The 12,675-nt window shown below is 40.3% G+C and overlaps 2 protein-coding genes across 3 annotated transcripts in view; both read right to left on the bottom strand.

Annotated features, from left to right (window-relative positions):
• Positions 1–236: 236 nt before the first annotated feature.
• DNAJC30 (DnaJ heat shock protein family (Hsp40) member C30) lies at positions 237–1,812 on the bottom strand. The gene has a single exon (XM_039346243.1). It carries the CDS (start codon positions 1,528–1,530, stop codon positions 817–819), a length of 714 nt encoding a protein of 237 aa, XP_039202177.1. The 5' UTR covers positions 1,531–1,812; the 3' UTR covers positions 237–816.
• Positions 1,813–7,652: 5,840 nt separating this feature from the next.
• The window catches only part of MLXIPL (MLX interacting protein like), a 51,141-nt gene continuing 46,118 nt past the window's right edge, over positions 7,653–12,675 (bottom strand). For both annotated transcript variants that reach the window (XM_039346241.1, XM_039346242.1), the window contains exons 11-17: positions 12,107–12,275; positions 11,684–11,781; positions 10,551–10,670; positions 10,116–10,243; positions 9,791–9,914; positions 9,438–9,567; positions 7,653–8,003 (exon numbers count right to left, since the gene is read on the bottom strand). In XM_039346241.1, the coding sequence (XP_039202175.1) occupies positions 7,882–8,003; positions 9,438–9,567; positions 9,791–9,914; positions 10,116–10,243; positions 10,551–10,670; positions 11,684–11,781; positions 12,107–12,275 (891 nt within the window). In that variant the 3' untranslated portion in view covers positions 7,653–7,881. The remainder of the gene's footprint in view (positions 8,004–9,437; positions 9,568–9,790; positions 9,915–10,115; positions 10,244–10,550; positions 10,671–11,683; positions 11,782–12,106; positions 12,276–12,675) is intronic.

The raw sequence follows: 12,675 nt of genomic DNA, 5'->3' as shown, positions 1-12,675 counted from the left end.
ACTAAAAAGCACATTTTGCCATTATTCTAAGTCATTCCCAATGTTAATATAAAAGATGCCATAGTTAAAGATAGCTCAATAACATATGTATCATCAGTCATTGTGCTTTTGAAGTTTTAAAGCAAAGTATGTGCGTGCGTGTGTGTATAAATGTATGTTTGTGTGTGTGTGGCTTGAATGTCTTGTAGACATAAGAAAACCACAGTACAGCTATACAATACAATCTGCAAAAAAACCACAGTGGTCAAATAGTTTATCAGATTAAGTTACATTTAGAATAAAGACATGACTGGCTCTCAGTACCAGAAGTCAAACTGTCCATCTATTTGAATGCTTAACAAAAATGAAATATTTGTTCATAACATTCAAATTTCTTTCTGCATTTTTATATTCTGCAGCAGCTTTGGGCCCAAATCCAGAACAAGTCTCAATAATAATATAAATATGCCTAAGCAGAAAGAGGCAACATTTCAATTCCTGTGAAAAGAAAGGAAAAACAACCTCAAATCCTTCCATTCCTTCCATTCAAAGGAAGAGGAAGAATAATATTTTTGCATTGGCAAGCACCTATATTTCTTCTCCAAAGGTTGTTAAGCATGGACAACTAACCACATAAAATTATGGCTGCTTCAAATTCCTCTAAAACTGTAAAGTCCTAGGCACTAGTTGAAAGTTCCCCAAGAGATTGTTCATATAACCCAAAAGCTGCTGAATGGCCTGCAGGAGAAATTCACAAATCTCTCAGCACTGTTTTTTTTCACCTGCTTCCAAAGCTTCTCCAAAAGATCAGCATATGAGGTTAGCACAACTTTCTTTTCACTGGAATCTGAGTAGGATCATGACGCCAGATAAAAATAGCATGAGGACAACAGTTTCAAAGAGTCTGTACTTCTCCTCCTTCATGGTCTCTTTGTGCTTCTTCAATTCTTGCTGCTTTAGTCGCAAAAGGCGCTCCCGTTCCAATTGCTCACCATAATGGGCTCGGTAAAATTCATCAAAGTTGAAGATTGGCTTGCCTGAAGGACGACCAAATGTGTAAGACTGCCTCTTCTTGGACACTGTCTGAGTTGCTGCTTTACTTTTGCTGGACGGCTTCTTAGCATTGGAAATGTCCTTCTGGGTGAGGAGGCCACGGTCATACTTCTTGCGCAGGCTGAGGCTGCCCAACACCTGATAGGCCTGAGTGATGTGGATGAAGCGCTCAGCCGCTTCCACGCTGCCCGCATTCCGATCTGGGTGATAGAGAAAGGACTGTTTATAGTAAGCAGTCTTAATTTGGGCCTGAGTAGCGTTGCTTTGCACTCCCAACAATTCGTACAGGTCCTTCGGGCGAGCACGGTGCCAAACGTTTTCCCCTTGCTGGCCATTACCCTGGCCAGGACCTGATCGCCCACGAAAGAGGACGGGAAAGACAAGGGTAGGCAGCGCTGCTTTGTTGGGCCTAAGCCCGGCTCCATAGGACGACCGGAGAAGATCTGAGGCGAGGACAGAGGAAGCCCTTGACTGGCGCTGCGATCTCGCCAAGGCCATTGGCAGCGTCTTTAAAAGCCGGCGGCCACTCGCTTGCACGCGACCTCTGCCATCTTGAGTTACCCGAGCGATAAGCAAAATCAATCGGCAACCCAAACCCAGAAAGGAAACCCATTGGAAAATTCTTCCTGGCCGGCCAAAAGGCGGGGCGTAGTCAGCTATTGGTGAGCTCTTGATGGAAGTTGCATGCAGCCACTAACAAGGCGAAAGCAGGGGAAAGGCAGCTCTAAAGAGAGATGGTGTGTCCCAACGCGTGGAACGTCGGCGCATGAGTGAAGCGGTCAATGTCGTTTCCGGTAAGAATGGGGAGGGGGGGGTAGGCGAGCGTAGTCTACAGACAGACGGGAAGCTTGGCCAATTCAAGAGCTGGTAGGTGGGACAAAGGTCAATACGTAGCGTTTATGAATTGTTTCTATGTCACCCACCTGTCCACCAATGGGAGGGCTTTATAGGGTAGGCTCGGAACGCAAAGCCTCTGAATCGAATGGTAGCAGAAGCTGCGTAATTCTTAACTCGGGGCTTTTATTGGTAGCCGCTCAATGAGACCCTGAGAGAAGTTAGTAACAGGATATAGCCGCCTAGCTCCGTCCCGTCATTAAGATTGTTAATATTGTTTTGTAGCGTCCTTGTGTAAGGTTTTCTGTGGCCGTATTAACATAACACTATTAACCAGGGTAGTTTACCCTAACAGCAACATTTGGACAATATGCTATCGGTATTAAAACGCAATTCGTTTTAACTTTTTTGGCCTATGTCATGAGAACTCAGCCCTCTTGGTTAACTGATTATTTAGTGTACTACACAAAATGGATTAATTCAGTATACAACCTAATTATTTTGCATGTACACATTGGATTCTCATGTAATAGCCTGTGCTTTAACTATAGTGTGCTGAAAAACCATAGATGATTGGACTGATTTTAAATACTATGCTATATGCTGTGGATTGCACATTACAGTTGCTGCATTCATGCATTATCTAAATCAGAATGAAACAAGCATAATTAAAGTATGTCATGATGTGTGAACACAATCGCTGTCTCATAATATAGAAGCTTAAACCCTGAATTATAGCAGTAGTAATTACATTATATTTGCATTATCAGTTACTTAAAGACTTCACATGTGCTTCAGGGAACAAATCCTGAGTCTGTAAGTGTATGAATACAAGAACATTGAAAACTAAATAAGGGAGTTTTGGTTCTTTTCAGTCAAGGTTAAATGATAAGACTAGATTTCTCTTCTTTTACAAACACTTGACCTTTACCCCAAAGTTGTGGGGGAAGGATTGAAGAAAAAAGAGCAATTTCTATTTGCAGGGTCATTTATCCATCTCTGGTTGAATATAAACTAACAAGAGATTAACATAGGCACCTGTAACAAGCCGGCAGTGGTGTCAAAATGATATACGCATTATTATATCTTCAAAATTATGCAATTATGTGGTTTATTTTACATTTGTTGATTTAGAGTGTACTCAAACTGAGAGGCCTTGAATTACCAAACATTTTGAAATTTGGTTGCTGAATGAAGTAGGAGTAATAATATGTGATGAAAGTAAAGAAATTGAATGTATAATGAATGGTTTAGCATTGAGCAAGGAGTAAGTAAGGCAAGGGTGTATGATGTCTCCTTAATGTATTTATGGATAAAAATATAAACTGGATTCTGGTAACAATAGCAATAGCACTTAGACTAATATACAGCTTCATAATGATTTACAGCCCTCTCTAAGCGGTTTACAGAATCAGCATATTGCCCCCAACAATCTGGGTCCTCATTTTACCAACCTTGGAAGGATGGAAGGCTGAGTCATCCCTTAGTCAGTCAGGATCAAACTCCTGGTAGTGGAATGCAGTTAGCCTGCAATACAACATTCTAACCATTGTGCCCCCACAGCTCTTAGGTGATGGTATATCGGGTAGGTGGTATGTTGATTAGAGATGTGAATGCATGTGTACTTTAGAGTGCCAGTGATGTTCTGTGATTGGCAAGAGCCCATATGATTTGCAGTGAATGTTAAAGTGCATGATGCAATAAGAAGCCGGAATCTGAGAATTAATGTGCCAAAGCTCCAAGTAGTTGTGTTTGACAGAGAAAATGGAGCAAATTACTGTATTGCAAGACAACACATAAAAGCCAAAAAAGAAAAAAAATGAATTTGCACTCTTAGTAGAGTGTTTACTAATGATGGAAGATGGAGGTAAAAGCAAACAAATGCAAAGAGAAAGTAATGGGTGGTATGTAGTCTGTTGTACTGAATGAATGTTTGTCAAAAGAAACAAACATAGCTGTATGTGAGTGCATTTCTGCCATTTTTTTTAATAAAGTGGGAGTTATGTTTGTCAGGAGAAATTGAACGAATATATTAGATACAATGGCTACAGGATATTTAAGAATTGTGTGTGATAAAACAGGAAAGTACAAAATGAATTTGGACTGAATACAGGAATATATTATCAGGATGAAATAAGCATGGGAATATATTTTGTTTATGCAGTATGGAGAGAATGAATGAGGATTAGATTGTAAAATAAACTTCTCTAGAAAGAAATGGATTGAGGCAAAGACTGAGAAAGATGTACTTGAAGAAAGCCTCTAGAAGAGAAGTAAAAACTATAATGAAAAAACATGTATGAAGTGATACATGAAAATAATGGAAGCAAAGATGGTTTATCACGATGTAAGGGTATGGAGAAGTGTCATGAACGGTGCCAGTGTAAACTAGATTTAATTTCCTTTTCTTTTTATCTTGTGCCTTTACACTTAAGTACATTGTTGTTGTTGTTAATTGCGAAGTCGTGTCCGACCCATCGCGACCCCATGGACAACTTAAGTACATTATTACTTACTAAAAAGTAGACTGTAGTTTAGCTGAGGGGATGGGTGTATAAAGCAGGGTATGTAAATCCTTGGAAAGGCTTTTACTGTATACCTTTAACTGAAAAAAAATGTAATATCAATGTCAAAAACTGATGAGCTTGTTATCTAATTTTGATGGTATGATCTAGCAATGTTTTAGGAACTGCATACATGACTGAAATTCCTGCATATGGCTCCTGTGCTAAGAAATTAAACAAAAGGTTGGCTTAGCGCAGTGGTTCTCAACCTGTGGGTCGGGACCCCATTTGGGGTCGAACGACCATTTCATGGGGGTCGCCAAACAACACAGTCCGCCATTTCCCCCCCCCCCTTTTCTTTAGCTGTGCTACTCCCTTTTATTCTACTGGCTTATGAAAGCCAATAGAATAGACTTTCTTGAATAGAGTCTAATCCTATTGGCTTTCAAAAAGCCAATAGGAATTGTCCAGGCTGACTCTGCCCTGCTGAGCCCACCAAAAGTCCCATTCTGCAAACGGTGCTGCACCAGTTGAGTAGTCCTCGACTTACGACCGGTTGAGTAGTCCTCAGCTTACGACCGGTTGGGGGTCGCGACATTAAAAAGGTTGAGAACCACTGGCTTAGCGCAATGTGAAACCAGTTTTATGAAGTATTCTGGTATCAGATTTATTTTATTGCATGCACCAGAGCAAAACAAGACCCTACAGTAGCTATATTTGGGCTTGTGGTTCCACATTATTGGAATTTCTTGAAATTGTTTTCTAGAACTGGTTGACAGTCCTAGTGTATTGGAACTAAAATCACCAAGAGACTTTGCCACCATAAACACCAATAAATTTATTATGCCATATACTCTGAAAATGCACTACACTGAAAGCTGGTGGCCACAGAGTTCCAAAAACAGTATCTCTTCTACCCTATAGTGTCAAAGTACTACTTCTGTGTAAGAAGCACTGAGGCACTTCTGGGACCAAAGGATTAGCCGATGACATCACGGTTGCCCAGGGGACGCCCAGTTTGGGGCTCCTTTTATGTCCTGTTAATGTCAAGTACCAAGGTTATATTGTTGACAACTCAGCCATGTTGATGCTGGAGGAAAGAAACAATTGAGAGGGAGAGGAAAGAGCACAAGGGCCTGCAATTTTCTCTAGCAGCCTGCTCTTCCACAGTATGGCATCTTTTTATTTAGTGGCCCTTCCCTTGGATATGTTGCGAAGTTTACTGAAAAAAGTGGCTTTCCTGGACTATTGGTACTATTCCAGATGTTGATCTGAAAGTGTTGTGTGACTAGTACCTGGGCCTTAGCTTTTCTGCTAGCTGGACAATATTGAGAAATATAACCACAAAAGGAATTTTTTGCTTTTATTCTGGCTGGTAATCTTTCAAAAGATCCTGTTGATTCAGAAGTGGAATTAGTTAAAGAATGTATGGTTAAATGGGCACAAAGCTTTGGTGAACCAGTTTTATTAGATACCTGGGAAACTATTTGGGTGAGGAATGTCAAATTTACACAAGCCCAGAACTTAAGGGAGAACTTTTATAAAATTTTTATAGATGGCACCTTGATCCACAAAAAATGTCTCGTATGTATCCTGACTTACAGCCTAAATGTTGGAGATGTGGATGTTTGGATGCTACTTACTATCATATCTGGTGGTCGTGTAAAAATATAAAAGCCTTTTGGATTAAGATATGGTGGAATATTCAAAGAATTTTTAGAAGGAGGGTAAAATTTACCTCACAATTGTTTTTGTTAGGTATTGTTACTGATTGTGATACCAAAGAGATTACATTGATGTTAAATTTAATTACAGCCGCAAGATTGTTAGTAGGGCAATGTTGGAAGAAGGAATCTTTGCATACTTTGCAAGAGTGGTTTCTTAAAGTTTCTTATTTGGCGGAAATGGCAAAGATTTCGGCTTTCTTGAAGGATCAATCGCAAGAGAAGTATGTTGCGGTATGGAAACAATGGATAGATTTTATACAACATAAGTTGGATATAAAAAAATATTATTTAGTTTTTTAATAACTTATATTTAAAATTTAATATTTTTTATCTTTCTTCTTTTTTCCTTTTCTTTATTTTTTCTTTTCTAAACATTTATTTTTTGTATTTATGTTTTTTATATACACACTATTGTTAATTATCTTATAATTTTCTTAAGTAATGTATTTAGATTTATTTATGGTTTATATCTTTTTTAAGATTTTTTGAAGAAACTTTAATTAAGCCTATATTCAGCTCTGGGAAGGTCGGGGGAGGGAATGGGAGGGTTGGGGAGGTTTGGGGGAAAATTGTTTTGTTTTTGTAAAATTTTAAAAAATGTTCACTTTAAAAAAAAAAGATCCTGTTTAGCCTTCATTAGAAAAGTTAGATAAGATGGACCTTACTGTGACACCCCAGTCATACTGCCAGTTGTATTTCAAATAGGACCCCTACTGCAGAAGTAATATTCCTCTGAATCACAGATACTAAGATCAAGCAGAAGGGGAAAGTAATAAATACATCACTATGGGTCCTTGGTGCTCTCTAAGCTTGGTTGATTTCTTGCAGATATTTCATTATCAAAGATCAGTGAAGTGCAGTGAAACATCTGCAAGAAAACAACCAAGTTCAGAGAGCACCAACAAACCAAAGTTCAACTCTGACCTGCAAGTATTCTCTTCTATAAACACATCGCTTTTTGTATCCTGTTTAATTGGCTTCTTAAGATACATTAGACCGGCCACTGCTGAAAACAAAATTGTGGATGAAATGGATTACTAGTCTGAACTGACATTGTTTTATGCTTTTAATTTCCTCTGAGCATGGGAAGACCTGTCTGCTGAAAAACTATGTACACATAGACAGACTTACTTAAACATTGTAAGCTTGGCTCTGGAGCTATGTATATTCTTGGAAAATGGGAAGAGGGTAAAACATAACTGAAGTTGTAACTGTCTCCTCTCAGTAAAGACGAGCAGTAATGACGATGTAGTAAACAGGAACTAAAGCATGACTCCCTTCCCAAATATAACTCTTTTTTTAAAGGGATGTACCTGTACTTTTTAAAGTTATGCACCTGAACCACATAACTTGACAAAGCCTAAAAGATGCCACATTGCCACCTCTGTTTCCTGTTGGACTTCCAAAGTGGATCTACAGTAATTCTAAGACTTAAAATTAACTGAAGCCAGAAAAAGTACTATAGAGGACTGAAGATCCATCACCTATATGAATGACTAATGTATAAACTGGAAGGTGTCAACTAAGCCCACCAAGAGAAAATAAACAGATCACACAGATTTTATAGTTTAATCACTTCTGTTTCATTGGCCAGATTGGGAGAGAAGGCTGGGCCAGATGGTTTTGAGTTAGAGAAATTTTGGAGAAAAGTCAGCACAGAAGATGCTTCTTCTATAAGCTTCTTGCAGAGAACCAATCGATCAGTTTCATAAACGTAGCTCTTCTGAAGGGATGAAGGAATCCTCTGGCAGCTGTCATTCTTTGGTTAGCATCCCATTTTTGGGCTAGGAAGAGCCATCAATGGTACTTGTTCCTGTCACTGCTTGGGTAGCCTGTTCCGGGATGCCAGATGGGTTGGTCAGGATTGAAGTAGAAACACTCAGTTGGCGAAGGGAGCTCAGTACAGCTAAGGGAAAAAATGTGTAGAGAGTGTAAAATCAAGAGACACCCATAAAATTGTTTCTGTTCCTTTGCTCTGATAGGCTTCCTTAAGGACAGAGATATTGAATCTTGCCAATGCAAAGTGCAGCAAGATATCTCCCCAAAGAAATAGTACTGCAGAAGGCACCAATGATATGAAATGTATACTTGTAATCATATTATAAACTTCACATACAGTCTATAGTGTCTTTATTCTTGGATTTTCTATATCCTGTTACATTCCTTTTGAATCCTCCTATGCTTTATAATGTTGTTTCTCAACCTTGGCATCTTTAAGATGCGTGAACTTTAACTCCCAGAATTCCTCAGCCAGCAAGATGTTAATAAACAATGTTTTTTTCTTTGAAAAAAGAATTGATGTAGAAAACAAAAAGGAAAGATACAAAATCAAAGAAAAGATGAAATCCTGTCATTAAAACTATCACAAATAACATGATTTGTTTTTACTATAAAAGATGAAAGCACTGTATTGGACAAGCTGAGATTATCCCAGAAAAGGTTATGATATTTCTGTTGGCATTAGGGTTAGGTTTAGCATTCACACTGCGTTCTGGCTTCCAGCATATTTTAAGATATTTTAAAACAAAGCTATGCTAATCCAGAAGAGCTTCATTTTGTGTAATATAGTACAATCCTAAACATTTAGAAATGTCCCATTGGTCTTAATCCCCTCAAATAATGCTTCCCAAACGTTTTCCTTTATTACCCAAACCTGTTTATCCCGCTTTCCTTTGGCATTTCAATGATGTGAGATATACATACATACATAGATGTGGCATGAAGGCACAGCGGTTAAGACGCTGGGCTTGTTGGCTGGAAATCTGGCAGCCCAGATTCCAGACCCTAGTACCACACAATGGAGTGAGCCCCTATCCTCGCCCCAGCTCCTCCCAACCTAGCAGTTTGAAAGCATGCAAATGTGAGTAGATAAATAGGTACCACTTTCATGGGAATGTAATAGCGCTAGCATTCCTTAATGTCATGCTGGCCACATGACTGCAGAAATGTCTTTGGACAGTGCTGGTTCAATGGCCTTGAAATGAAGATAAGCACCACCCCCTATAGTCGGCAATGACTGATGGAATGATTGCAACTTTGAGGAACAGTTGTCTTCTTTTTTAGCGCTGTCATAACTTTGAACAGTCACTAACTGAGGTATTTAATAAATGAGACTGTCCCTTATAAGCTCCATAGATAAGGAAGAAATTGAATCTGGATGTCCTTTTTTTAAATTGCTTTAGAATCCAAGATTAAACCCAATGTCCTGGTTCAGCATTTGAATAGCTCCATGCTAAATCAAGGTTTAAAAATTATTTCCTGATTTTATTCAGTCCCTAATCTCTGCCCTTTGCACCCAGAACCATTCTAACTGAAAACAAAAAGGAAGTTAATGACTCACTGGGTCGTAATGCCGGAAGTGAACAGTATTGATCCAACCAGGCCAAAGAGGTCTGACTGAGGCTTTCTAGGCTGGTGGTGGATACCATCCCATTGAAGGACTCAAAGAGAGGCCGCATGATGACGCTGAACTGATGGAGAAGGAGTAGTTAAGGAGCCAACTTTGTTTTTTTCTCTTTGCTTCCTTTTCTAAGTGGCAAATTAGATACCCTGTCACTTGCAACTTGTGCAAGAAACATTTGAATCATTTCAAGAAATACTTGAATCATTGGCAATTTCAGGGAATTGTTATTCTGGTCAAAGCTTTGCAGATTCCCTTTCAGGAGTTCAAGCAGCCTTCTCCCCAAAGGATACAACCCAGAACTTCCAATTCTGTAAGGTGCACGAACGGACATACTCATCAAACATATGTCGCATCTGGTCAAAGCGCTGGCGGGTGATGGGCACCCCTGTGTCAGGCAGCTGCTGCTGGCAGAGGCTATAGGAAAGAAATGACGAGTTAGGGAGAAACCTGGATTTGGCACAAAAGCCAGGTGCCGCCTTCTCCAGAGCCTGTGGCTTGTGCCTCCCCCCTTCACTGTATGCCCCTGCCATGCCAGAGCTCCATTTCAGCAACCAAAAGACACCCAAATCCCTTTCTTTGCCAAAGAAAGCCAGTAGGTGACCCAGCCAGGCCTACTTGATGGAAACGTTCAGCTCCTCAATTTGATCCCGCAGGCACTGGGCTTCTTCCTGCAGGGTAGCCCGTTCCTGCTGCAGCTTGCAAATATATTCTGCTGTTTTCTGCAGGGTTGTGGCTTTGCTGATCTGCATTGTGGGAGGAAGGAAGGAAGGAAGGAAGGAAGGAAGGAAGGAAGGAAGGAAGGAAGGAAGGAAGGAAGGAAGGAAGGAAGGAAGGAAGGGGAAATGCATTTAGACATTTGCTGCTTTATAACATCTGCTTTGCCTGCCAGTTGTGGGTTACGAAGGTTGCAGAACTCACCCTTCAGATTAAGCATAGCTGACAAAACTAGAGAAGCACATTCTCCAAGATGGTGTCAAGAACTGCAAGGATAATTTTGTGGCCTCTCCTGAGGAAATTGGAAAGGATCAAGAACGGCCAATCAGCACTCACCTTGAGGCTAGGCTGGGCACTCAGAGTGCTCACTAGGCCATGTAATGTATCAAATCCCAGTTTGATGTTAAAACGGCGTTTCTGTTCAGCAGAAATGTGGATGATTCTGCGGCTCTCAGTCTAGGCGGGAAGAAGGCAATTTTCAGTGTAAAACTTAGATGTTCAGTCCAAAGATATACAGATAGTCCTCAACTTACCACAATTGGGACTAGAATTTCCATTACTAAGCAAGGCAGTTGTTAGGTGAATCATGCCAATTTTACAACTTTCCTTGCCACAAGTTAAGCAAATCATGCAGTTGTTAAGTGAATCTCATGGTCATTAAGCAAATCCAACTCTCCCCATTGACTTTGCTTGTCAGGAGCTGGCTTGGGAGGTCTCAAAATGGCAATCACATGAGTTCAGGTTGCTGCAACTCTTGTAAATACATGCCAGTTGCCAAGTGCACAAATTCTGATAACATGAATATGGGGAGGTTGTGATGGTCGTAAGTGTGAGGACTGGTGCTAAAAACTGCTTTTTTTCAATGCTATTGTAACTTTGAAAGTCACTAAGTGAATGGTTATAAGTTGAGGACTACCTGTATGTAGCTGCTGAATTACATTGGCAGAATCTGGCACCAAATTGTCATATTAGTGGAATGTATTTCCTGCTAGGTTTCCATAGAAAAAAACAAAGGAAAAAGCGGAAAGGCTCCTAAGTTGTTTTCTTTTAGGACTGATGAAATAGAACTTTAGAACAATCCTGATATTGATGGGATTTTTAGGTTTGCACTGCGCCTTTGAAGCTGAGCATTTGGAGCAGGGTGCAAGAAGGCAGGTGCATTTTCAGGCTGCCCCTTTGTTTTTTTAACACAGTCACAACGTGTATGTTTTTATGGGTTCTATCACAGACGATTGATTTTCTTACCATGTATTTCTAAAAACTGTATAGAAGACAGCAAGGGAAAGACCAATGAAGCGAGAAATAAGCTGTGATAAATCAGAGGGGTTTATTAATGAGGGGCCCTTGGTGCCAAGGACCTCTTATTTCAACCCTGAGCTACAAATATTCTACGAGTTTATTAGTGCTTCACAATTCACTAATTTCTGGAGTGGAGAGGGTGAATATTATCTGAGGAAACATGATCTTACCTTGCTTGGTTCTGTCCTATTTTGGCTTGAATAGAGAGGGGATGGAACTAGCCCCTCAAGGGAGACAGGGGGTCCTTGTGTCATTCTCTGGTTATTGGCTGTTGGGGGGGAGGGATAGAGAAGAAAACATCACTGCAATTATTAATTGCTTCTGAGCATACACAGACTTTCTTTCATTACTGATTTGCTATGGAACATATATGCATGCAGACACTGTCCAGAATAAATAGAACCAGGGCTTTTTTTCTCATAGAACGCCCAGAACGGAGTTCCGGCATCTTTTTGGGATGGAACCTTGTAGAGTATGCAAGGCAGGTTGTATGACGTATGTGAGTTCCGGCACCTTTTTTTTTTTTTTTTTTTAGAAAAAAAGCACTGAATAGAACTACTGGTTGATTGTGGATGCTGATTCTAATGACTCACCACAAATGGGAGTGGGGGAGAGACGTTCTATCTTGGGGGCAAGCAATGAACCTGTTGATGCTGTGGTGGTTGGGATGGACTGTGAGGGGCTGGAGATGGGGGACAGCTGAGGGCTGAGCTCTGTTATTCGGGGCAAGAAGCTGGCAGGTTCTTCACCAAATGGGTTGTGCTAAAAAAAAAGAAGGGGGGGGGAAGTTAGCATTGCACAAGAGAACATCAGGCACATGGCAGGGCTGTCCATGATACCTTCTGACACCAGATACTGAAAATTATTCTAGAAAGAGGGACAGATTTTATGGAAGATAAATCTGTTAGTTACAATCCTGATTTCTAAGAGCCATGAATGGAATTTCCATGGTCAGAAGTAGTGTACAGTACCTGGGAATAGTAGTTCTTTGGACAAACAGTGAGTTGCTATCTGCCTCCAGCTCTGTTGATGAATTTCCCAGAGGGAGATGTGCCCAGGCACTGTTGGACAAAAGGAGCTGGACAACCTCGGACTTTTGGTCTGAGAAGTGCTACCATTCTTCTGTTACAATTTCTCCTCTAATAAAAGCTAGTATTGGCAA

This window comes from Crotalus tigris, unplaced genomic scaffold, assembly GCF_016545835.1.
Source record: "Crotalus tigris isolate CLP2741 ecotype Arizona unplaced genomic scaffold, ASM1654583v1 scf7180000017987.690289119674:8195010, whole genome shotgun sequence".
NCBI classification, from domain to species: Eukaryota; Metazoa; Chordata; class Lepidosauria; order Squamata; family Viperidae; genus Crotalus; species Crotalus tigris.
The sequence above is the reverse complement of the archived record's forward strand: the minus strand, read 5'-3'. Positions and strand labels throughout refer to the sequence as shown.

Excerpts from the sequence above, each read along its gene's own strand:
- DNAJC30 (XM_039346243.1), bottom strand. The coding sequence starts at position 1,530 with ATGGCCTTGGCGAGATCGCAGCGCCAGTCAAGGGCTTCCTCTGTCCTC.